General features: G+C 41.8%; 2 pseudogenes and 1 gene segment (V, D, J or C); 2 read left to right on the top strand and 1 right to left on the bottom strand.

Moving 5' to 3' along the window:
* LOC122116639 overlaps positions 1 to 26,242 on the bottom strand; it is a 1,030,500-nt pseudogene that overhangs the window by 933,469 nt on the left and 70,789 nt on the right.
* On the top strand, positions 6,749 to 25,171 carry LOC122116818. The segment is given in 3 exon segments: positions 6,749 to 6,852; positions 7,208 to 7,524; positions 25,157 to 25,171. Coding segments are annotated over 3 exon segments (381 nt in total).
* On the top strand, positions 13,915 to 16,490 carry LOC122116764 (annotated as a pseudogene).

Genomic DNA, 26,242 nt, shown 5'->3' with positions numbered 1-26,242 from the left:
ATGCCACACTGGATCTGGATGTAACCTCAGGGACTGGGACCCTCCTAAGGTCAGATGGGAGGCATGTGACCAGAGGAGGCCCAGGATGTGACCTAGCAGGAGGGGAAGGTGACTGCTTCTAGGTCTGCCAGTTACCTGGGTAACAGATACTTGTTGGAAACTTAGTCAAGAGGGAGGGAGGTGTCTCTGTTCGGACCTTACATTCCAGCCTTTCATAATTATGAAAAAGAGCAAAGATTCTCTCTGGCTACTTCCTGCTGGCAAGGGGCATCAGCATTAGGGGTATTAGGATGAGATGTGGTCCCTTCTGGGAGAAGGCAGCAGGCAGCAGCTGTCATTTGGTAGGTGTGAGTCCTTAGATGAAGTCTGGAGGAGGCAAATCTCTTGGAGGAAGTCTTCAGGATCTCATGAGGGAGAGAGGGTCTTATGGACGAGATCTAGGTCAGGATGGTCTAGGTAGGAATGAGTCCTGTCTTCTAGGCTGGAAGAGATGAAGTGGATCTAGACTGCAGGTAGACTGGCTGGCACTGAACTACAAATCCAAACTGAACAAACTTCTCCCATGATGCCAAGATGTCGCATCCACCACATGGTCAACGCTAGAGAGAGCAGAATAGAAAAGTGGTGTGGATGTGGATGTGAAGGCCAGCCATGGTGTTGGTGAAAAGTCTTGTGTGGTGTCTCCAGGCAGTTTGGTTTGCAGAAAATGGGTGGTTAGGAAATTCTAACATTTCCAACTCAAAAACCCCATTTGAGTAACGGCACAATATGTAAAGTATATTAAATAGGTAGGTTTCATTACGTAGCTGATGAAGAGAACACCACAAGCTATTCAGGCAGAAGTTTATTTCCCTAATTGCTGCCCTGGCATGCATGGTGGAAAGCATGGTTGTAAAGGAAGTGGGGGGGGCAGTCTTTCCAATACTTAGTGTCCTCAATAATTTCTTTAAGTTTTTATAGTTTTCATTAAATAGTTCTTTTACATCTTTGGTTAGGTTAAATCCTAAATATTTTATTTTTGGGGGTGTTATTGTGAATGGGATTGCTTCCTTTATTTCCCTCTCTGCTTGTACATTGTCGGTGTACAGGAAGGTGACTGATTTTTGTGGGTTGTTTTTGTATCCTGGTACTTTGCTGAAGTGGTTTATAATTTCTAAGAGTTTGGGGATGCAGTTTTTGGGATAATGAAAGTAGATTATCATCTCATCTTCAAAAAAGGATAGTTTAACTTCCTTCCTATGTGGATCCCTTTAATAGCTTTTTCTTGCCTTGTTGCCCTAGCTAAGGGTTCCAGGGCTATATTGAAGAGGAGTGTAGACAGTGGACATCCTTGCATTGTTCCTCATTTTAGGATAATTGGTTGTAGTTTTTCCCCATATAATATTCAACCATTAGTTTTTTAAACCAAAAAACTTTTTAACAAAACTAGGCAGAAAAATAGTTCTTTAATTTTTTTTGAGAGGGGGAACCTTGTGTCTCCCTGTGTCTGTAACCAGTCTCTTGGTGGAGTCTCTGCTTTGCTTGTGGTGTTTGGTTTTCCTGTGGTTTGGTTAGTTTCTTAAACCATCTTGTTTGAGGAGGTAAAATGAAGCTCTGCCTTACCTGAGTCTTTACGACAGTCCTCTCGGGCTGGCTCAGTGGGAGGGTGATTTACTTTGACTATCACAAAAGAAGGATGTGGCTGTTTTCTCCAGCTTAGAGTTGCTGTGCGGGAGCTAGATTGTAGGCAGTGCTGTGGAAAGTCAGCAATCAGTAGCTTGCTCTCGGATGGGCTAGCTCCTGAGAGAGTCAAGCAGGCCAGCCTGGAGCTATTCTCAGGATTTACGTGAAACAAGTTTCCAATTGTTTTACTTTTACCCTCCAGCAGCTGGAGTTGCTGCCTATGCTGCATGGGTAGGTTAGCCTCTGTGTCTGTTTACCCAATGAGGACAGTCTGCCCTGCCCAGGTGGAGCTCCCTCTGCTTGGGAAGGACAACTTTGCCAAGGGGTGGAGCTGAGCCCCACAGGTCAGTTTCCTATGACATGTTGAATGGTTCCTACTGTCTCATTCTAAGGCCTGAGTTAGATGTTAGCTGCTCTTGCCTGATTTTTCAAAATATCAAAGATAGAGTTCTTCTCCAGGGATGAGGGATGAGCTACCATTCCACTGCTGCTCTATGAGAAGGAGTGAGGATATCTTGAGGGTACTAGCATCTTTCCCTTGGTTTCTGGGCCATCTATGGTATGTGACTCTCTATGGTCAGCAGGATGAAGATTTTCACTCTGTCAGTTTTTGCTGGTGGTGAGTAGAATCTGCTTTTACACTGCCTCTCGTGTCGTTGTCTTGGAATCCTTCTGTAGATATGGTGGCCACGGTAACAGCTGCTGCTGCCACCACCACAGATCCTGGAGTGTTCGAATCTATCTCTGGAACAAAGCTGCCTGAAGGTTTCCTCTCTGGCCAAACTCTTGTACTATGATGGCATACTTGGTGTGACTCTAGCCTTAGATTTACCACTGGAACAGTAAAACTGGTTTCTACCTGAGAGCTTATTTAGCCCCCATGTTCTCCTCTGACATCTTCCTCCAGACTCTCTTGGTTTACAATTTATGAGGCAGCAACTTTTTCAAATGTTAATGCACAGAATGGAAATAATAATGGAGAGAACATCTGAAGAGACAATTCTAAAAATGATAAAAAAAATACGACAACATCTACAAAGCAGCATGATTTTATCATTTAACATACATCCCATATATTGCAAAAAATGTCCTTGAAGATAAACTTCTCGACCCTAGGAAAAATATTGGCAACAAACAAAATGCATGTACATAAAATGTGACTAAACAATTATCTCGCTCTTTTTCTCTCTTTCTCTCGGATCATACACACAGACATATGTAGACACACACACAGTGGATTTTTTCCACTGTAAAAGAAGGATGCTTTCTGTGAACGGCTATGGAATGATACAAGTATTTATTGTTAATAAATTGAAGAATTATTTGGAATATATTTCATATAAAGTAGAAGAAAAACGATTTGGTATTCTAATATTAGCAGGAAAAAAACCCTAAACTACAAGTATACAGCAAGTGAGTGTGATACCCAGTACCTGTGATACCCAGCAATGTGACAGAAGGATTAGAGTTGAGATTTTTCTTTGAGCATGACTTCCTTCATTTTGTTAATTGTCACTGGGGGTGGAATATCAAACTTACACATATACAAAAGGAATAGATGATGAGAAAAATAAAGGAAGGTGAAATTATGATTCTTTAAGAGGAAAAGGAAAATGTGAAAGTCAGAATATTTGTGAATAAGAATGATTGATTAGCTAGCCATACAGTAAGGTCAGTAGGTAATTTATTAAAAATAATATACAAATATAATTCTTGAATATCCAGGTGAACATAATTTGATATATTGAAGGTTGGACTTTATTTCTCAAGTAATGAGTTAAAATTATAAATTAAAGAAGCACTAATCATACAGTTTTCCTCTACAAGACCCCAGATCTCTGTGACCAGAAATGTTTTTGAGGAACAAGAGCTGAGTCATTAAATAGTACATCATAAGAACACTGAAGAATTCCTAAAACATTTTGTATTCTTTCCTTTTTTTGGAACCAGGAAGCAACATAGTATGTCAAGCACTATTATCATCTTCATACATAGTGCTCATCTCATGACAAAAGAAAGGGTATTGTTTTTATTGAAGTAAAATCATGAAAGTACATGATTTAGGAAATCAGTGGTTTAGGGAAGATAACAGGGCATCTCCTTCCTCTATGACCATCAAGCAGGTGTTTCCCAGATCCCAGGAAATTAACAATTTTAGAAGATGACATCCAACTGGAACTGATAATTTGAAGACAAGCTTTCCTCTTTGACCATCATTTCTTTCTACCCAATACGTCACAACAATGACCAGGGAAGACATTAGCCAGAAAAAGAGATACTGCCTGTTAAAGCTTTAAAGCTTTTGGAATTTAGTCTCTGTGAAATCAAATGGTGACATAACAAAAGAAAACAATAATGTCCTCCAATAAGTTGCTATATCCATCAGTGACAATACTGAAGAGAAGTAGGACCATTTTCCTCTGGATCTAAACATCAAGAGCATTTTTGTCATCCTTCACGAAAAGTTCTTACAATAATTCTATATTAGCTAGGAATGAGACAAGTTAGATTGTACATACAGAGGTCAAGTGTGGCTGTTTGTAAACACTGTATTTGGTGTTTAGGGATTGAATGGGGTTAGCAGTCTATAAATTCATTGTTACTAAAGATTTCTAATTTATGTGTGGGTGGCTACTCAGGTTTTAGTATTTCAATTAACTTTCAGAAAGCTTTTGTCAAACTTTCATTCTTTGGGCCTTTAACTTTTAAGTGATTAACTTCTCTTATCTCTCCCTTCTCCTTCTTCCCGCTTTCAAAATTTAGGATGATTGTTTTTATCATCCCTCAGAAACAAAGAGTAAACAGAAAGTCTAGCACAATAAAGACTAACCGAATCTCTGGAGCCCCAAGTCCAGTGACAATGAAGTTCAACCTAGGGAGCATTGGCACAGAGGATTTCCAGGCCTTCGAATGACAGAAATGGTGGTGGAGTTCCAGTTCAGAGTCACTAACATCTAACTGAAGACTACATCTCACTAACTCATTCAGCCATAGTCCTAGATTATTCAAAATAAAAACATTCAAGAATTTTATGTCTAGAAAAGAATGACATCCATAGAAGATGATTGAAGAATTACATCCCTCTAATATATATTGTATCCCTCCAATGTTCTTACAAGGAGGAAGGAAGTTTTCAGGTTGCTTCTTCCCACTTGACCACAAGAATGGAAACATTTTCCCAAGGATTGCTCATGTGTTTGGAATGTTTGCTTATGTATCAAAATGATTTTGATGGTTTACACTGTCACTCATCTTTTTGTTAAGTTATTACTTTCTCTCAAAAGAGTTTCTATGTTGTTGTGTTTCCAAAGTTTGGTCCCCTGAATCCACAAAGCTAATTCACAAAAAAATGACAGCAGTATGTTGAAGAAAAAGAAAATAAGGCTTATTATTTGTCACATGTCAAATGAGAAGAATAGTGAAGATTTGAAATCAAAGCTCTATTATTCTACTAATCAGAGAAAAGGTCCCAGTTTTAAGAGGCTGCTCAAGGGGTCTGCTCCAGGCTACATGAAAGATGTCCATCCCAAGACTAAATGGTAGCACAATTGGTTCTTATCTTTTGGTTTACTGTTGTCTCATTTCTTTAGTTCTGTGTTTCTCCGACAGAGATTTAATAACTTCCTGGGTTGGAGAGATGAGAGGTGACTGTCTGTTTGGGTTGAAAGTATGTTAAACTTGTATTCCCCATCCTGGGCAAGCGAGAGAGAAAGGGGAAACAAATGCAAGTTTGAATTTTTAAACATACAAATTTGTCCAGTAATACAAACTGTCTAGGAAGAATAAGGAGAAGGGAGAGGACAGGTAGAGGAGAAGTAAGGCAAAAATTCACATTGGTGTAAAAATCAGTTTTGGGAATTCTAGAACCCAATGGAACAATGCACTAAATAGATATGTTATCACTTGATTATGGCAGAAGAATCAATGAATATATAACAATATTTTTTTAATAAAAAAATCAATGAAAAATGAACAGATAATTCCTTAGAGAATTATAGGCTAATTTAGTGATTACTATGGTAAGATTGTGTATAAAAACCAATAAAGGAAAAGATAAAAATAAGCAAAAAATATTTGAAAAATAACTCTTAAAACGAGATTTATTTTTGCATTAAAGAGTTCTACTGAATCACAATCAGGTAAACACAGATAAAAAGCTTGTTATACAGGAAAAGAGAATCTTGAAGAACATTATGCCTATTTGCACAGGAAAATTCAATGAAATCCTGGATTAATTTTATCATTAACAATTGAGGTTAGAATATAGTAGAATGGCATATGTGACAATCAATAGAAAAGAAGACCCAACAAAGAATACTGTATTTATGACCCCATACCTTAAAATTGAAGGCAAAAAAACACCCATTGTTTTTCTAACTGCAAATGAAGGGAAGTTGATATGTGCAGACATACTCTGGCAGAAAAAGAAGCCTTTCAGAACCAAAGGAATTGACAGGAAGGGCGCTGAACCTATGCGGGGAAAAGACCTCAAAAGGATTTCAGAAACAAGAAACTAAAACCACATAAAAGTTCTCTCTTCCACTTATGTGATGGTCAAGTCTAAGAAACAAACAAACTATAATGCCACATGTTGGGATTGCCTGTTATGGACTGGAAGAGGGCCTTTGAGTAACTTGATACTGAATTCCATGGTTTGTCTGAATTGTATATCTGTGCTAAACATTGCACATTTATTTTTTGCTCTCAATATTACATGTAGTTTATACTAAGCAAAATAAAATGACCAGACCTAAACTTTAAAACAAATGTCTAGAAAATAAATAAGAATGACTCAATATTTATGGAAATGCATCCTTATCAAGAAAACTGTAAAGCATACCAGAAAGGGTTGAAGAATTAGGCAGCAGACAAGAGCAGGAGGTATCATGAAGGCATTCCCTTTCTAGGGAACACACATTAGATTTCTCTTGCTTTACTTGGTCCCAGTTAATGTCATTTGCTCACAGAAGAGTCCCCTCCCTCCCAGTGTCTGTTTCCATCTCACCTGACAGTTTGTCTCTCACCATTGCACCCACCAGGACATTTGCATATTGCTCCTTAGGGAGGAACTCCCTTGCAAGTCCAACATAAAAGCTCAGCTCTAAGTTTGCTTGGACTGACCAGCACTGCTTACTCTCAAAATGAGGTGCCCTGTTCAGCTCCTGGGGCTGCTCTTGCTCTGGGTATCAGGTAAGAACACACTAGAGCTGAGGAAGGAGATGGGGAGGGGCTGAGCTCTGCTCCCCATGTGTGTTATGTCCACTCCTGCATATTTGCCCTCTTGAATGGAAATGTGGATATGTATCTTTGAGAGTGAGGAAGATTCCAGAAGGAACAAAGACCCATGCTGTTTTACAAATTCTGGATGTGTGTGTGTGTGTGTGTGTGTGTGTGTGTGTGTGTGTGTGTGTGTGTGTTCATCATGTATTTAATGAACATTTTGTTGGATGAAACAAAAATAAAAAATATAGCCTGCAATAAGATAATTGTGAAAATGGCTCATGATGCTGGTAACTAACCCTGTCCACTTTCCTAATTATTTTAGGATCCAGTGGAGATGTTATATTGACTCAGACTCCACTCTCTCTGTCTGTCACCCTGGGAGAGGCAGTCTCCATCTCCTGTAGGTCCAGTCAGAGGCTCTTATATAGTGATGGAGACACCTATTTGTACTGGTTCCTACAGAAGCCAGGCCAGTCTCCACAAGCCCTAATCTATTTGCTTTCCAACCAATATTCTGGGGTCCCACACAGATTCAGGGGCAGTGGGTCAGGCACAGATTTCACATTGAAAATCAGCAGGGTGGAGGCTGAGGATGTTGGCGTTTATTACGGCTTTCAACATACACATGTTCCTCCCACACTGATACAGCCCTGAACAAAAACCACCCTGCCTGTTGTAGCAGAACTGTCAGGTGTAGCCTTTTTTAGGAGCAGCACAACAGCTTTTCTGAGTGAATGTGAGAGCAAGAAGCTAGAGAAGTCAGGATACTAAGTCACTGTTGTGCTCTCTGAACCAAGCATTTCTGATACCCTTTAGGATATTGCAGCAAATGCCATGGAATTGCACAGGCAGCCATAAGGCTCCTTTGGCTGATGGGATGATAATGCATCATATCGTTTAATAAATACTCATTCTGATTCCATTTTCTTCTCCAGCATTTGTCCACTGTATTTGAACACTACAAATTGGATAGTTAATATTAGAAATTAGTGCTTTTCAAATAATTCTCATCTTTGGCTGTGGTGCTGGGATTTACCAGCTCAGTATTAGCCTAAGCTATATTGTGACTTCCAGCGCTAAAGGGAACATGTGCACACAGCATGTCCAGTTGTGGGAGATGAGAGAGGGCTGCAGGATCAGTGCTGTCCCCAGCAGGTCACCAGAGTCCTCTGCAGTGAACAGGTCACTGCTTGTGCTCAAGGGCACAGACTGTGTCCTAAGCTTCATCATGCCCAGGCTAAGAGTGAGGAAAGGCCAGCCCAGTGACTGTCCATTATTCCCTCGATTTGCTTCTCAGATTCAGAATTTAAAATGATAAGTTATACAATTAAATATTAGTTTACCAATCAATTAATTAATACCTAATTTACTACATATACACAATAGACATATAGCTTTTGCATTCATGCATTTATGAAGTGTTCCTCGATGTTCTGATAAGAACAGACTCCAGTGGATTAAAGACTCTGTTCTTAGGACTCTGCTGACTCTCCTCATTATCCAAGTCTTTCAGAAGCAGTGAGAACGGCCCTTGAGCATACTTCCAACACAGTTCTGGCCCGGGAACTTTTTCCAGGGCCAGGAGGCTTTTCTGGAGGTTGGTTTAAGAGCTTTGCGCCCCTTGGCCTTGGCTCTTCTTGGCTTGGGCAGGCCCTTGCTGCTTGCACACGCTGCTCTTGGTCTTGGCGAAGCCGCAGGTACAGCTCTCGCCAGGACTCACCCTCTGCTGGTTTTTCATCCTCGAATGCTTTGCAACAGCGGATTTGCCACAGTCTGTCTGTACCACTGTGCGCCACTGTCCTCGGGTGAGTGTTCCCTTGAGGCTGGTGCGCAGAAGGGGTAGAAGTCTGGGAAATGGGTGCTAGGAGAATGCAGGGCGGGCTGGGAGTGGCTGGACTGCTGTGTTGCGGGAGTCCCTGGACATTCTGGGGGTACCAGGGAGCGAGGGAGTCGCGCTTTGGTCCAGAGTATAGTGGCATCTTCAGGGACTTTCTGACAAAAGGCAAGGCCATCTCTTCCTCTCCCTCTCGCTGTCCCCCTTTGCCTTCTGCTCCCCTTCCCCCTTCCCTTCATCTCCCTTTACCCCTTCCTCAACACCTCCTCCTTCCCCTTCCCCTTCCCCTTTTCCCACTTCCCAGGGCACAGAAGCTCCTGGCCTAGATGAAGAGAAGGAGGGCATCTTTTTTAGGTCAGGCAGCTGACCCGAATAGGCCTGCATCCCAGGGAAATTAGAAGTTTCAGTGCTGAGCTGCACCATTGGCACCCTGACTGCTTCTGTGGAATTGACAGGACTGGCTGGATTGGCGGCTGAGGTTGGCGCCAGCTGTGCAGCCTGGTTTTCCTGGACCTTGCTTGCCCTTGGGACTGAGCTGTGCACGGAATCCGAAGGTCTTCTTGGGCTGCTGGAGCCATTCCTTTTCAGGCCTCCTTGAGCCAAGGCAGCAGCACGAATCCTGCCCTTGGTCCTCTGTCTCCTCGGCAGCAGCTGGGTCTGGTTGAGGGCATCCTCGAAAGACTGTGGAGGTGTGCGGAATTCATTCTGTTGCTGGGGTTTGTTCTGGTGATTGCGCCCGCGCAGCTTCGTTGCCTGCGTCTCTGGCTTGCCAGAGGTCTGCTTGACCTTAGAGGGCAGGGGGCCTGAACCTCTCTTCCCCTCTTCAGAGGATCGGCACCCATCTTTTGGTCTGCCCCCAGCCTGTCCCTGGGGTTCCCAAGGGAGACCTTCTTGTGGGAGCCCTGGTGTGTCCCGAGACTGGGGGACCGGACGGCACGCGTTGCCAGGCAGGTCCTGGATACCAGTGGGCCCAGGGTCCCGCGAGACTCCAGAGCTGTCCACAGCCCAACGATGAGACCTGCTGCTGCCCCCAGAGGACTCTGGGTCCACTCGGGGACGCTTCTCCCTCCTGCTCCTGGGACAAGGGCTGGCAGACCACTTGCCAGGCCCCTGGAACTCACACAGCTCCCCGGGCCGTGGGGGCTCTGGCCCAGAGTTGAGGCCTCCCCTCCTGGCTGCGGTTTCTTTCCCCCTGGAGCCCCAAACCACACTTGACTCTTTCAACTTGTCCTCTTGCACCCACCCTGACTCTGACAGCCCAAGAGCCTCCTTCCTGGGCTCTTGAGTGCCATCCTGTTCAGAGACCTGCTGTAGAATCGCCGAAAGAAGCGCTAGGTTGCAGCCCAGAAGAGCCAAGGTCTCCCAGCGTGTGTCCAACTCCTTTGCCATACTGCCCACCAGCGGGTGCTTCCTAAAACCCCTCACTATCTCTCTGACACCCGTGGCGCCAAGGATTTCTGCCGTTATGGGCAAGACGGAGAGCAGACTCAAGGATTTGCGGAGCTCCTCCGAATGTGTGCTGGAGGCCAGGTCCTCTTGGAGCAGCCGCACGGCTCCCCACACCCACTCGGCGGTCTGCGTCCCCTTGCTACCCCTGGCCACGTCTACAGAGACACGGGAACCACACTCCTGGACTCCTCCATCCAGGGGTTCACTCGCCCTGCTCTGAGAGGACAGATCCACATTTGACGCCTTCAACAGGTCCTCCTGCTCCCTCTCACCATCCTCAACATCCCTCTGACCCTCCCCCTGCCCAAGATCATACTTCCTGGGCTCTAGACCTCCATCCTGGTCAGGGACCTGGCTCAGAGCCTCTGATTTGTGGCTCAGAACAGCCAAGGTCTTCCAGTGTTTGTCCAATTCCTTGGCCAAACCAGCCACTTGTGGGTGCTTCCTAAAACGCTTCACTACCCTTCTGACACCCGTGGTGGCAAGGATTTCTGCCGTGATGGGAATGACTGAGAGCAGCCTCAAGGAATTAAGAAGCTCGGCCGTGTCTGTACTGGAGGCTAGGTGTTCCTGGAGCTGCCGCACAACTCCGCACACAGACTCGGCATTCTGCATCCCGATGTCACCCCCCACCATGTCTACAGAGATGCTGGGCCCACTCACCTGGGTTCCTGGGTCCTGCGGGTCACTCGCCCTACTCTGAGAGAACGCATCCACATTTGAGGACTTCAACATGTCCTCCGGCTCCAGTTTCCTCCTCCGCTTCCACTCCCCCTCTCGCAGATCATCCTTCCTGGGCTCTTGACCGCCATCCTGTTCAGGAACCTGGCTCAGAGCCTCTGATTTGCGCCTCAGCACAGGCAAGGTCTTCCAGCGCTTGGCCAGCTCCTTGGCCAAACTGCCCACCTGCTGGTACTTCCTAAAACCCTTCACTGTCTCTCTGACACCCGTGGTGGCAAGGATTTCTGCCGTGATGGACATGACTGAGAGCAGCCTCAAGGATTTGTATAGCTCGTCGGCATCTGTGCTGGAGGCCAGGCGCTCCTGAATCTGCCTCACCGCTCTGCACTCCCACTGGGCTGCCTCCATCCTTCTGCCAACCCCGTCTATGTCTACAGAGATGCCCAGGCCACTCACCTGGCTTTCTGAATGCCGTGGGTCACTCACCGTGCTCTGGGCACTCTATTCTGGTCGATCGCTGTGAGGCACGTAGGCTTCCTCCTGGTCCTCTCTGCAGCCGAGTCCAGAGTGACCCTGCCCACCAGCTGCCTGGCTTATATAAACTCTTTCTGCCCCACCTCTTCCCACAATTCCTCCTGTAAGTCCCTCCCTGTCTCACGCCTGTCACACCCTTACATCCTAGCAGGGGGTCTCCCATGATGCACCTTGCCTGACCTTCCACAAGTCCCCTCCCTACAACTCCCAAGGCCAAGTGTCGGCTCTGCCTTTCTTGTCTGGAACTCCTGCATAAAGAGATCCCCCACTATTCCTCTGACCTGGGGGACCAGAGGAACTGGCAACTTCCACTAACACTCCCTTTGTCTCCATCCTGTTTACAGTATCCTCTCTATCTGGCCCTGTATTATTTTCCACCTTTAAAGATAACCGATATCCCTAGACATACTTTTTTAGTTGCTCCACAAACTCCAAGGCTATTGTTGCCAATTTGACCTCAGTGTCCTTCATCACCTGATGTGTGTTGGCACTTCTAGGATTGGACACTTGCTGAGGGAATCGCTGATCCCGCCTGCACCAATCCAGCTAAAGGCAGTGGCCATTTGCCTGGTCAAGATTAATAAATATAGAAATGAAAAAATAAATATGTATTTATGTGTGTATGTGTGTATTTTAACCTATGTATATGTGCAAACATATATACATACATATATATTCACAAGCATATATAGTTATATATAATTATATATATACATATATATACATTTGTATGCAAATCTGTACTGGCCAGTGTCTTTTCCTAGTCTTTCCTTCCTCTTTTGTTGTTCCTGTTGGGGTTGTGTGCTGCTGGCTTGCTAAGGAACTGTTTTGTTTGCTTGCTTTGTTTCAGAGACAGGGTCACACTGGGAAGACCAAATTGGACTGGCAATTTTAAACCTGGTGATTCTGCTGCTTGTAGGCTGAGCACAGGTGTGGACCATCAACACTGAGCTCCTACCCCCTGTGGTTAGGGTGTGTTTTGATCTGAGCTTGTTGCTTCTGTTATGGTAGGAAGCAGGTTGGGTAGACGGGAGAGTGCCTTGATCTCCTCCATCACAAGATGTGTATTGGCAGTTTCCAGGTTGGATACTTGTTTAGGGAATTGCTGCTCATGCTTGAAGTAATCTAACTGAAGACAGTGGCTGTTGGTCTTCTAGAGATAAGTGTATATATAAGTATATTTTCCCTTGTGTATGTATGTGTATATGCATACATATATACACATATATGTACATACACATATGCAGAAACCTATACAAATGTATATATATTGCATATATACATGTGTGTGTGTGTGTGTGTGTGTGTGTGTGTGTGTGTGTGTGTGTGTGTGTGTGTGTACAGTGTGTACAGCCTTTCTTGCCTCTTTCTAGGTTCTTTGTAGTGTTGTGAGACTTTTGGCTTGGTGGGAACCATTTTATTTGCTTGCTGGGTTTCAGTGACAGGGTTCCACTGGGAAGACCAGGTTAAACTTGAGCTTTGGAATCCAGTGAGTTGGCCTCCTGTAGACTGCCCCACAGGTGTGGATCATCAACACTGATCTTCTAACCCTCCCTGCTGTTAGGGGGTGTTCTGATCTTAGCTTCTTACTTCTGGTTTAGTGGGAAGTAGGTTGGGTAGATGGGAGAGAGTTCCTCAATGTCTTTCATCACCTGATGTGAGTTTTCATTACTCAGGTTGGATAATTGTTTAGGGAACAGCTGATCAGTTCTGCACCAATCCAACTGAAGCCAGTGGCCATTTGTCTTGTCCATATATATATATATATATATATATATATATATATATAATTTATACATTTATGCTTATATATATTTACGTTTATCTATGTATATGTGTGATATCTATTTAGCTATCTATATCCCAAACTTGAAATATGTTATCAAACCACATTTAGCAGAAGGCTTTAGGATCTTATTTTTAACTCTCTTGCTCTGAAATTACTTATTCTCCATCCTCCACATTTCTATTGTTAGAAAATTTCTTCAAAAATAATCATTCCCCATAGTTTATTTGTTCAAAATCCTTACTAACAAGAGAAATCATATTCCAAATTAACCACTTCTTCTGTTTCATTGTCTCTCTTTCTCTCTTTTCTAGTCTCTTTTCTGGAGTATTTTCTTTCTTTATTTGGGGGGTAATTCTTCATTTTGTTTCTTTCTTTTAATTTAATTGTGAAAATAACATACAGAGGGGTTACAGTTACATGGGCAAGGTAATGAGTACATTTCTTATCAAGAATTGCTGCCTGCTCCTGGGAGTATTTTCTTGAGGTTACATATATGGGGCCCCATACTTGGCTTTCTGTAAGACTTCTTATGTTTGCTGAAGAATGTAGTCAACATTATCAACAATTTAAGATCTAGAGGTCTCTCTGTCTTCAGAGTTTGAACATGGTCTTACTATTCATCATAACCTGGTGTGTTCCTTAGGTTAATGTTTCAGTGTTTATAGGATTCTTCACAGATTCTAAAGGATGTCTGAAGGACAAAATCCTAACATGCTCTATCTCAATTTTTCTTCCCATAACTATGAACCCATCCTCTTACATACACAAAAATTCTTCAAACCTGCTTATGGACAAGGACAAGTTGATTGCACCCAGAAGGTAAATAAGAGGATTTCAAGCAGCCCGTGGGAACACACCAATTAAGGAAATGGAGAAGGAATGCTGTCCTCCATGCTTTCCCATCCAAAGGGTGCCAATCTCTATCCAGACAGAAAATGAACACCTTCCTGCAGTCAGCAGAGAAAAGATTCACTCTCTGGCACACCTTTCAGCTCCATAACACAAAGCTAATTTAAATATGTACCAAAAAGTCTGAGGGATTTCTATATTTATCAGAACCCTTATTCTTTGTTGTCACACAGAAGTTTAGTGTTTAATATAGATCATCGTTTCCAGTAAATGATAGCCAAAACATCATTTCATAATAAATTAGAATGCTAGTTAAATATTTATTGATTATACACTATAGTCAAATGAGAATCTTGGACATAGATGTATTATTTACTGACAAATAATAAAATGAATATCATTTACTGACTACCTGGCCTAAGAAATAACATTCTCAGTAACATTGAAGTCTGGATTTCTCCCTTTAAGAAAGCTTGTTCAGAATAATAGTATTAGCATCTTCTTTGTTTTTCTTTAGGGTGACAGAAATACAAATAATGCATCTTCTATGTTTATAAAAATGGGATTATGCTTCCTAGATTTTTCAGTGGTTTTTTTGAACATCAACATTATGTTTCTCAGATTCACCTGCATTAATGCATATGGCTGTAGTTCATTTTTGTTTCTTAGAGCATTGCATTTCTGTGAATTCAGGACAGTTTATTTCTCCTGGGCTAGACCCTGAGATGTTTCCAGTGTCTTCTGTTTCTGGATGATGGCTGTTGTTTCCCTCTTCTAGAGATGATGAGCAAGGTGTTTCAGGCTTGTATACCCAGGAGAGGAGGTGTTGTGTGGCAGCCCATTTACAAATGGTACATCTCCCACTTTACCCCGCAGCCTTGGTTTCTTCCAAGGTCCTCAAGCCAATTTTCACTTCTCACCAGAACTCTAGGAAAATACCCATCACTTCACAGACTTTCCAACCCTGAGTCCTGGCACATTATGTATGTCTTCAAGTCCTCTGGGGTTTGATTTCCTGATTACCAGTGAGATCATCTGTCTTTTATAAGTTTATTGAACTTCATGTTTCCTTTGACCTTCACTTATACTTTTCTTTGAAACGCCCCACTGTGCCCTTGGGTGGACAGTTCTTTCCAAACTGGCTCATTAGAATTTTTTTATGTTCACATAATTAATCTTTTCTTTATTATTATTATTTTTTGTGAAAATACCCTATAGAGGGGTTACAATTACATGGGGAAGGTAATGAGTACATTTCTTATCAAGTATTGTTGCCTCCTCCTCTGTTTCCCCTTCCTATTCCTTCCCATTTCTCTACCCTAACCCCCCAATTCCCAGGCCAAAGTTGTATAGTTCTTTTTTCGACATAATGACTTGTACATCTCATTGTTGCAATGGGTCCACCTGTATCCCTATTTAAATTATTTGTTTTTTCCCTTCCCCTCCACAAATTATACTGACCTCAAATACAGTGAAAGCAGGGGTTATATTGTGGGGAAGGGACATACAAAGCAACAAAGAAATAATGCTATAAATGTGTTAGAAACAGTCGCATGAAAGAAAAAAAAAACATTTGAATATATATCTTAGGGCTCATTTCACTAACATCACCTTATCTGACCTTTTCTGCTTGACTCAGACATATACTATATATTGCAAATAAGGGAAGCCATGGGACCTATGTTTCTTTGGGCCTGGCTTACTTCACTTAATATAATTTAGGAAAAGGAATCTTATCCTTTGTCTGCTATTCAGAACCTTCACCCTTTTGATCCCTTTGCTGATGAAAGTAAGGGTGATGACCTGTTTCCTGCTCTCTCCAAGGATTATATCTAAGTGTTTTTTTTCTTTCTTGCTTGCTATTGTTTCTAATCTATTATAATGTACCACATTTTTTTTGTCTGTTTGTTTGTTTTTTGCTTTGTATGTCCCTCCTCCACGGTATAACCCCTGTTTTCACTCCATTTGATGTTCGTATAATTTGGGAAGCAGAAGGGAAAAAAAAACAAATTGTTTAAGTAGGGGTACAGGTGGACACATTTCACAATGAGGTGCACAAGATGCTATTGGGGGGAGGAATGTAGTTGTGGAGATCGGAGGGAAGGGATGGAAGGGGAAAAGAGGAGGAGGCAACAATGCTTGATAAGAAATGTACTCATTACCTTGCTCATGTAATTGTAACCCCTCTGTACAGTATTTTCACAATAAAAACATTTAAACAAATAAAGAATTCAATAGAGAAATGGCAGGAAGACCCTTACTACTGTCCAAGGGATCACTGACTATTATGATAAAAAGAAACTACTGAAGTTGTTTAAGAAGAAATTTGCCTGCAATGGTACTGTAATTAAGCATCCAGAATATGGAGAAGTAATTCAGCTACAGGGTGACCAGCACAAGAACCTATGCCAGTTCCTGGTAGAGCTTGGACAGGCTAAGGACGATCAGTTGAAGGTTCATGTGTTTTAAGTGCTTATGGATCACTAAAGTTTAAGTGAGGATTTCCTTGCAATGAGTAGAATTTCCCTCCTTTCCCTTGTCACAAGTTAAAAACCTCACAGCTTGCATAATGTAACCATTTGGGGTCCACTTTTAACTTGGACTAGTATAACTCCTTCATGCAATAAACTGAAAAGAGCCATCCTTTCTAGTCTTGAAGTCCCTTATTTAAACTGAGGTCAGGCAACAGGCACCTGGCAGTGTCCAGCCTGCAACAAAGCAATAATGTGATGTTTCAGTTAAGCCCAGAGCCCCAGGATCACAGGTGGCTATGTCTGGCCAGAAGCTCCCTCTGCAGCTTCCCCTGCCCTAAGAGAATGCTGCTATTTGAACTACCCATGGTACTCCAGAGAGAATGGGTAAGTCATCAAGCAACAGCTGTGCCACTAGGGGGAGCCTTGAGCTGGCCACACATGGTCTAAGTAGGGGGTGTCCAAAAAATGAGACCAGCCTAATAACAATTAAACTTTTGACAAGGGAACAAACATCAGAGTCATCTCTCATGTAGCTAGCTGTAGAGTTTGCAACTTAAGTAACAGCTACTCAGTGCCATGTGAAGTAATGGACTGGTTTTTGGTTTTACTTCTCCCAGTTTTAATGTTATATCATTTATTTATACTTAAATGAAAAAGAATCAATCTTTTTTCCCATTATCAGAGAGGAACCTGTATAGAGGCAAATTTGCCATATGGTGTCCTTAAGTCTCTATTTGGTCACTGAGATCTGACATCCTGCAGTTGGTCCGCCCCTGCTGATTTGCATCTTCCCCAGAGCAAGGTCCAAGGACTTGATAAGCTGCTTACACACTGTTCAATAGAATGTTCCAGTCAGCACACAGCATGAACATGAGGAGCCCTGCTCAACTCCTGGGGCTTCTGATGCTCTGGCTCCCAGATAAGGATGGACAATGCTAAGGATTAGTTGGCTCTTCTTGGAAAGCATAATTTACTAAATGGCTAATGGATTTTATGTTTCCATTGTCAGGTGCCACATGTGATGTTCAGTTGACCCAGTTGCCATCCATGTCTGCATCTCTTGGAGAGAGAGTCTCCATCCCTTGCAGGGCCAGTCAGGGCATTGGCAGTAATTTACATTGGTACCAGCAGAAACCAGGGAATGCTCCTAAGTTCCTGATTTATTTTGCCACTAGTTTGCAATCTGGGACCACATCCAGGTTCAGTGGTGGTGGATGAAATGTCTCCTTTTTCTTGCTCTATTTATATATTACCATACATTATATTATATAATACTGCAATATGGATAATATTAGTGCTGTGTTCCTCAGATATTTCAATAAATAAACTAAAATGTATCATATTTGTTAATATATCTTGTAGATGTTTTCTCTTTCCTGCCTGATTGTTTTTATAAAGATTCATAGTTAATCAACTGGTTTTTAATAAAAATAGAGCACAGTGAACCACCCCAAAACTTTTTTTCGGTCGTTCTTTAGGATTGAACTCTGGATCTGGGTGTTGTCCCTCAGATCTTCAGCTCAAGGCTAGTGCTCTACACTTGATCCATGGTGCCACTTCCAGTTTTGTGGTGGTTTATTGGAGCGAAGAATCTCATGGACTTTCCTACCCTGGCTGGCTTTGAATCGTGATCCTCAGATTTCACCTCCCTTAGTAGCTAAAATTACAGATGTGAGCCACCGGCACCCAGCTACCCTAAACCTTTTTGGCATACAACCCCAAGCACTTATATTCATCAGCTACTTGTGCATTTTTGTTGGTCTTAGGGCTTGAACTCACGGCCTGACCACTGCCCCTGAGTTATTTTGTTTAAGACTAGGTCTCTACTACTTTGAATTACAGTTTCTCTTCTGGTATTCCAGTGATTATAGCTGGTAATAGAGTCTCATGGACTTTCCTGCCCAAGTTGGTTTTGAACTGAGAGCCTCAGATCTCAGGTTCCTCAGTAGCTAGGATTTTAAATGAATAGCGGGGAGCAGGTGGCTCACAGTGTTGCCCAGTCAGTAGGTGGCATATTCATACATATATGGGTATGTTTCTCTATGGATCATATATTTTAAAAACATGCACAAATATTTATTTATTACTGCACATATATGTATACATATAAATATTCAGAGAAAAATTCATCATGTGAAGATACACACACACACACACACACACACACACACACACACACATACACACACACACAATGAGGGATCTGATGAAAGGTTTTTCCAGAGCCTTTTCTAGAGAAAGATATGTAAGAATGCAGAACATGGAGACTTAGGAATAAACATACATACACTGCTAAGTAATCTTCCTAAACTTATTATTTTCATGAAAGGTTTAAGAAAACAGAAGTAATTTTGATGACTTCTCAGGTGGTTCTGCATTGTCACATTGGTTGGATTACTTGTAGGTTAAGTACACTTCTGCACCTGTCTGTGAAAGTTTCTCTAGAAACAATTGACTAAGGGAGAAAGATGAACACCAATGTCCACAGCCCCTTCCAATAGGCTGGTGTCTCTTCTGCAAGAAAAGGGGAAGGAGGAGGAAGTAGAATATTCACTCTTATTCTTGGGGGTCATGATGTGAACTCCACTACACTGTGCTCACATGGCAGACTACAATTTCTAATGTAAGATTGAAGTAAAGAATTCTGCCCTTCAAGTTGCTTTCAGTAAGATCTTAGTCACAGCAATGAAAAGTTAACCTATCTTTATAACATGTTCTAGCTTACTTTGACTATGATAGAAGATGGATGCTGATCTGAGAGCATTTAGACTCACTATCACTTAGTTGAAAGGGACAGCTCTTATTTGTAGTGGAAACTTTGTTAGCTTGTTAGGCAACAATATGTAGATATAGATTTTTAAGAGACTTTAAATGAGCAAAAATAACTATGAGTGAAAAAAAATAAGCTGAATGTGTAGAAAAACTTCTTGCATTCATAGATTTAACCTCCGGAGGGTGAGATATGGATATAAACAGCACAGGACAGCTGCAGGACAGCAGATGGGATCTGAACACTGGTGTCTGGGTACAGTATTTCTGGAGCAGGATGAGAGGGGCAGTTCTTCTCTGCAGGAGGCAAGTGAGTACAGAGCCTCAGACAGCTGGGGTTCCCCTACAGCTCCACTCTTAGCGTGGTTTCCAGAACCTTTGATTTAAGAATTCAGTAGTTTGTGTGAAAAATATACCTCATAAGTCCATTGGAGCTGAAGGCACTTGACATCTATAACTAAGAACAGTGAACAACCCACATGAAGAGCAACAGGTTCTTTTTGTCGAATTATCATACTTTCCCAGCACACTGACTTCAGGAAGCCAACACAAGCAACCTTGTAAGACATCATGACTCAAGTCAGACAAGCACAGGAGGAGCCACTGGTTCTCCACACATGCACCTGTTGTGCACCAAAGAGAGTTAGATTTTCCTTTATCACTTCAGCTCTCCACATGCAGTTAGTGATTCATATTTTGTAGAATCCCAGGGGTGACTTGAAGAGATTCTGGGATCTCTGTGCAGCTTTTATCTCTCATTTTTCTGTCTTCAACTTTGTGGACTTCCTAGCTCTATTCTTCAACTTCCTACTGGCAAATCAGGTACATACTCTCTTTCTCTCTGTCTCTCTTTGTCTCTCTCTATCTCTCTCTCCATTCTCTCTCTCTGTCTCTGTCTCTGTCTGTCTGTCTCTCTCTCTCTTAGAAACACACATACTACTGGAAAAAGAGGAATTTTATCTCAGTAAACATTTCTCATGTTAAACAAAGCAATATCCATTCAGTTTGAAGCCACAACTCTATATAATGTAATACCAGGGACTAAAATTTTGAGTATAGAATCACTGAGGAAGAAGAGGACAACCTAAAATACAAACAGAAGATATAGACTCCAATAGGAATAGAATATTCTTAATAAACTGTGAACAAATCAAATAGGAAAAATAATGAAAGCTGCTGCCATGATGGCAGACATATCTTGTCTAAAACATATTCATTTTCCTAATTATTACTACCAGAAAAAATAAGATAGGTTATAATGCAACTCCTGATGTGGTATACTGACAGTATTCTTTCTGCATTACTTTTCTCAAAAAGCATACAATCTAATCCAGGTACTACTGAGAAGATCTGAGATCAGAGTTCAAAGAAACTTGGGAAGGAAAGACTTTGAGACCCTGTCTCTGATTAACCAGCAAAAAAGGTTTAAGTGGAGTTATCCAGATGTAGAGCAACAGAGCTAAGGGCAGTACCTAGTCCTTGACTTCCAGTACTTCCATAAAGACACGAACACACACACACACATACACACACACACACACCAATCAAACAATCTGAATTTAATCTATAGAAAAGGATAAAAAGACATTTTAAAATGTAATTCATAATTAATTCTTCCTTTAAAAAATTCTGGTTTTGTGAGATGTAATATTAAAAAAATGCCACTAGATGGAAGAGAAACCCCACAATAAACAAAAATGCTGTTTAGTAGTCATAAGGAAGCCATAGAATTAGTGTTCTATCATCAAGGAACAGGCTCTGAGCTTGGGCATTTGACTATGATAAGGGACACTCAGGAGGAGCTGCCTGCAGGCTGAATTGTGGGGAAAAGTCTTCTGTCTTTGGTATTTGGAGACTGGAAGCTGGGCTTGCCTCTATTTCCTGCTTTCTTTCTCAGCACAGGCCATCTTTTAAGAATTGATTCATATTATCCAGAGATATGTGTCCTTGGCAAAGAGGCCTTTAAGAAGTGTGTGAGGTCATGTGAGGTCAATGGAGCTGTAGCAAACCCCGTAGTACTAATACCATTAGGAGATGAGGCATTGGGTTGCTCTGTCTCTGTGTCTGTGTCTGTCAAAGGTATCAAAGGCCTCAGAATGTTCCAAGAAGTTGAACAGTTAGAAAGACCAAATAAGATGATAGCTCCTGATTTTGCAACTTCAGAATTTTGGTTTAAAAAATACTTTGCTTTGTCTGCCCAGACTAAGATATTTATGTTTTTCATGGCAATGCAGGCAGAGTAAGGCACCAAACCAGCTCTCTCTGAACAGGATCAGCCTCCCTCAGGAGATGACTTCTGGACATGGAGTCACAGCCTTGCTTCTCTTCTGTCTGCTCTGACCTTGGGGAGGAAGCAGGACTGAGGCTTCATCCTGAGGATGCTTGCATTCAACGAGAACATTTCCTTGAAAATAAAAGTGTGAGCCTGCTTCGTTTTCTGATCAGAATCAGAAAAAATGACTATCTGCAATGTTTCATTGGTTTTGTTCGTAGATGCATATGCATTTTTTTTTCTCCTGCCCAGATGCCAGTGAACACCTTATATGGACATGGTCTCCTTCCTGTGTCCTAGCAAGAATATAAAGAGCATCCCAGACAGGAATCAACAGAAACCAAGCCTGAATCCTGAACTCCTGCTCACTCCCTGCCTGGTCATCAAGTCTACCAGAGTTAGGCTGGGGTCTGGACATAGGTCACTCTAGCCATCAGCAGCCCATTGCCTTTGAGGCACATGAACTTCCTCCTGTCACCACTAGAAGGGGAAATTTCACCATAGCTGCTGCCCTGCAGGGGGCAGCTGGAAGCCTGGGAACTTCTTTAAGAACAGGTGTTGGAGTGGAGTGGAGGCTGAGGAATGAGGGTTCAGCTCTGAAATGACATCAAGACCTCCTCCCATATCCTTCTGTTTCTCATACAAGGACACCTCCAATGATTCTGCTCTGCATTTCTGAATGAGGACTTCTCAGTTTTCTCACCCCACTTGCCTCTTACACTATGCTCACAAGCCAATTCTTCCCTACTTCTCACATAGCTGTTCTTGAGTTGAGCTTCAGTTCTTTCTCCAGATCTTGGACTCTGGCTTACTACTGTCTCTACAGTACTTTAAGAATCTTCCTTGGTTAATTGTGGTTATTGACAAACTTCCAAGGAAGTGATATATAGATAGAGGATTACATATGGAGAATTTGTAGCCTTTCAGGAACAGATTCCTAGGTGAGCAGAGAAACCCTCATTGCTGCAGGTCAGAGAGGAGGCTGACAGTGGTCTGTGTGGTTCTTTGTTCTGTGCCGACCTAGATCCTACCAAGGTATATGCCCTGAGTGATATGAAATCCACGGGAAATAAATTCATTGTAAATTCCTCACCCATAGCTTCTCTGAACATGGATCCTTGATATCCTGAGGTTCCAGAGCATCTGGTTTTCAGTGTCTTAGATCCATTTAGATAACCTTTCATTCTCAAAATTCAAAACAAATTTCTCCATTAGCAGGAATACAGGAGGAGTTTCTTGTTGTTTCGAGGTCTTGGCTGTGGAGAAGACAATGAGAATGCTCAGTCAGTGTTGGTTTTATGTCCCCAAGGCAAGTTACCAAAAAATAAAGTCATATATTACCTTAGACAGGAAAATTTTATCTCAGTGTATCCAAATATTGTGAATATTGAACCATGGTGTATTTATAGGATTTCACATCCTGTGCAAGAGTCAGTCCCAATCAGCACACAGCATGGACCTGAGGGCCCCTGCTCAGCTCCTGGGGCTTCTGCTCCTCTGACTCCCAGGTAAGGAAGAAAAATGTTGGGCCAGTGTGGCCAGTACTGGTCATTATCAGGGAACTTAAATAAGAGTAATGTTGTTAACTTTTTTATAGAGAAAATACCGTAGGGGTTATATTTACATGGGCAAGATAATGAGTACATTTCTTATCAATCGTTGTTGTCTCCTCTTTTGTTTCCCCTTCCCATTCCTTCCCATCAAAGTTGTAAAGTTCGTTTTTTGACATACCGATTTGTACATCTCATTGTTACAATGGGTCCACCTGTATCCCTAGTTAAGCGATTTGTTTTTTTCCTTCTTCTCCATAGATTATACCAACATCAAATACAGTGAAAACAGGGGTTATGCAGTGGTGGAGGGATATACAAAGCCACAAAGAAATCATCTTATAAATATGTTAGAAACAATTGCATGACAGCAAAAGTATTTGAATACTTATTTTGGGGTTCATTTCACCTAACATTAACTTATCTGACCTTTTCTGCTTGTCTCAGACATATACTAGTTATTGAAAATAAGGAAAACAATAGGACCTATGTTTCCTTGGGTTTGGCTTACTTCACTTAATATGATTTTTCCAAGTCTTTCTATTTCCTAACAAATGGGGTGATGTCATTCTTTCTGATGGAAACATAGAATTCCATTGTGTATATAAACCACATTTTCTTGATCCATTCATCTACTGAGGGGCATCTGGGTTGGCTCCATACTTTAGCTATGGTAAATAATGTTTTAATAAACATAGTTGTGCTGGCAGTTTTAGTATGGTCATGTTTGTGATCATTTGGGTAAATGCTTAAAAGTGGGATTGCTGGGTCCTAGGGGAGAGCTATGTGGAGTCTTTTGAGGAACCTCTATACTATTTTCCAAAGTGGTGGAACAAGTTAAAATTCCCACCAACAATGCAGTAAGGTTCACTTCTGTCCACATCCCCTCCAGCATCTGTGTTATTAGAGTTCTTGATTATACCCATTCTAACTGGGGTGAGGTGGTATCTCAATGTTGTTTTGATTTGCATTTCTTTTATGGCTAGAGAGGTTGAGCATTTCTGCATGTTTCTATTGGCCATCCTTCTTTCCTCTTCAGAGAAGTTTCTCTTTAAGTCTTTAGCCCAGTTTTTTATTGGGATGATGTTATCTTTGTTGTTATGTTTCCAATGTCGGATGCAAGATGTGACATTCAGATGACCCAGTCTTCATCCTTCCTGTCTGCATCTCAAGAGATAGTCTCCATCACTTGTAGGGCCAGTATGAGTCATGGTACCAATTTAACCTGGTATCAGCACAAACCAGGGAAAGCTCCTATGTTCCTGATCTAATATGCAATGTGTTTACAATTTGGGGTTCCATTCAAGTTTTGTGGCAGTCGATTTTGGACAGGGTTCACTTGGAACAGCAGCAGCCTGCAGCCTGAAGATGTCACTAGTTATTATTATCAACATGGTACTGGTTTTCCTCCCACCGTAATACGTAACAAAATCCTATTTACCTGTATAACTGGAAACAGCAAATTTTATCTTTTGTGAAATACCCCAGGGGCTCATATCCTTATTACAGACAGTATTCTTCACATATCAGCCCACCTGGGATGATTGTCAGCAACATTTACAGGTGCTTTTAACCTGGGAGGAAAGAGAGTGAATCCAGCACAGTGCCTTGAAGGCAGTCCAGGTACCAGATGGTTTCCCCACTGATGACCCAGTCCATTTGGAGGAAATCTTTCCTCAGACTTGCCCAAGCTGGGACTACAAAATTGATTGAGATAAGGAGACACTTTTCAATTATCACCACTGTGTTAGCAGAGATACAGGCAGTGGCTAGGAAACCAACTAATTTATCTATGTGAGTGAGACTGTACAGCTCCCCAGTGAGTCCCCTAATGCTTTTCTGGAATGGCTCCTAGAAGCCCCTAGGACCTATATGGCTATCTATCCTGAGGCCCTGGAGAATTGAAAAGCACTAAATATGGCCTTTGTTACCCAATCAGCCCCAGATATTTGAAGAAAGCTGCAAAAGTTAGAAGGTTTTGAAGGAAAGGAGTTATCTGCATTGGTAGTGGTTGCTCAGTGGGTGTTTGATAATAGAGATACCCTGGAACAAAATAGTCTAAGAAAGAACTTCAAGTTTGGGTAGCAGCACCAGGATATAAATTAAGAAACCCTTGGTGAAAACAGTATAATTCATTTGCAATGGCAGTAGGGAACCTCTAGGAGGAGATCAGTGTGTTTACTGAAAGCCAAAGGACAATGTGATGTAACTGTGGAGATGATGTCAAAAAGCGATAGTTATGGTACAATGGCATGTCTGACCTCAACTGTCCTTAATTCAAAATGATGATATGGTTACCCAAAGATACTCTGATGTCCCAAAGGCCATCTGTTATTTCAAAGGTGTTAAGAGGTCATAATAGGTTTATGATGTCACAATGGCAATGTGATTCACAAAGGGTTGGTGTTGTCACAGTGGTGATGAGGTCTCCATTGGATAGTGATGTCACGACTAATTTGTAATATCACCATCACATGTCCAATTTCAATTGCTACAACATCACAATGAAAATACCATTTCACAGAAAGAGCTATAAGTCAGAAAGGCCATGAATTTTCTAAAATATTATGAGGACATAATGGGTTTGTGAATACACAATGAGACAGTGATATTACATTGACAATGTAATGTTACAATATCATGTCATAATAACGTTTTGATGTCACAATTAGTTGGTGATTCCATACCAGTGATGAGGTCACAATAGGCTTGTTATGTTGTGATGGTTTGATGATGTCATTTCATAATGCTATGATGTCATTGTAGTTTGGTGAAGTCATAATGAGCTGATAGTGTCATAATGACAATGTAATGTCACAGTGGTGATGATATCACAAAGGGTTTATGATGTTACAATGGCATGATTGATCTCAATTGTTATTAGTTTACAATATTATCATACAAAGAGACTAGGTTTTCTCCCAAACCTATTATGAACTCATAACCTTTTAGAAAATTCCTGGTCTTTGGCACTTCTAGCTCCTACCTTGAACTTATATGCTAATTGTGAACTAGTAACAATTGAAATTGGACATGCCATTGTGATATTACAAACTCATTAGTACATTACAAATCCATTGTGACCTCAAAAACAGTGTGAAATCACGAAAGTATTAGGACCTCAGAAAATTTGAAAAATACCTGGCCTTTGTGACA

The sequence above is a fragment of the Dipodomys spectabilis genome, unplaced genomic scaffold (genome assembly GCF_019054845.1).
Source record: "Dipodomys spectabilis isolate Male_0828 unplaced genomic scaffold, ASM1905484v1 ptg000137l, whole genome shotgun sequence".
Classification (NCBI taxonomy): domain Eukaryota; kingdom Metazoa; phylum Chordata; class Mammalia; order Rodentia; family Heteromyidae; genus Dipodomys; species Dipodomys spectabilis.
The sequence above is the reverse complement of the archived record's forward strand: the minus strand, read 5'-3'. Positions and strand labels throughout refer to the sequence as shown.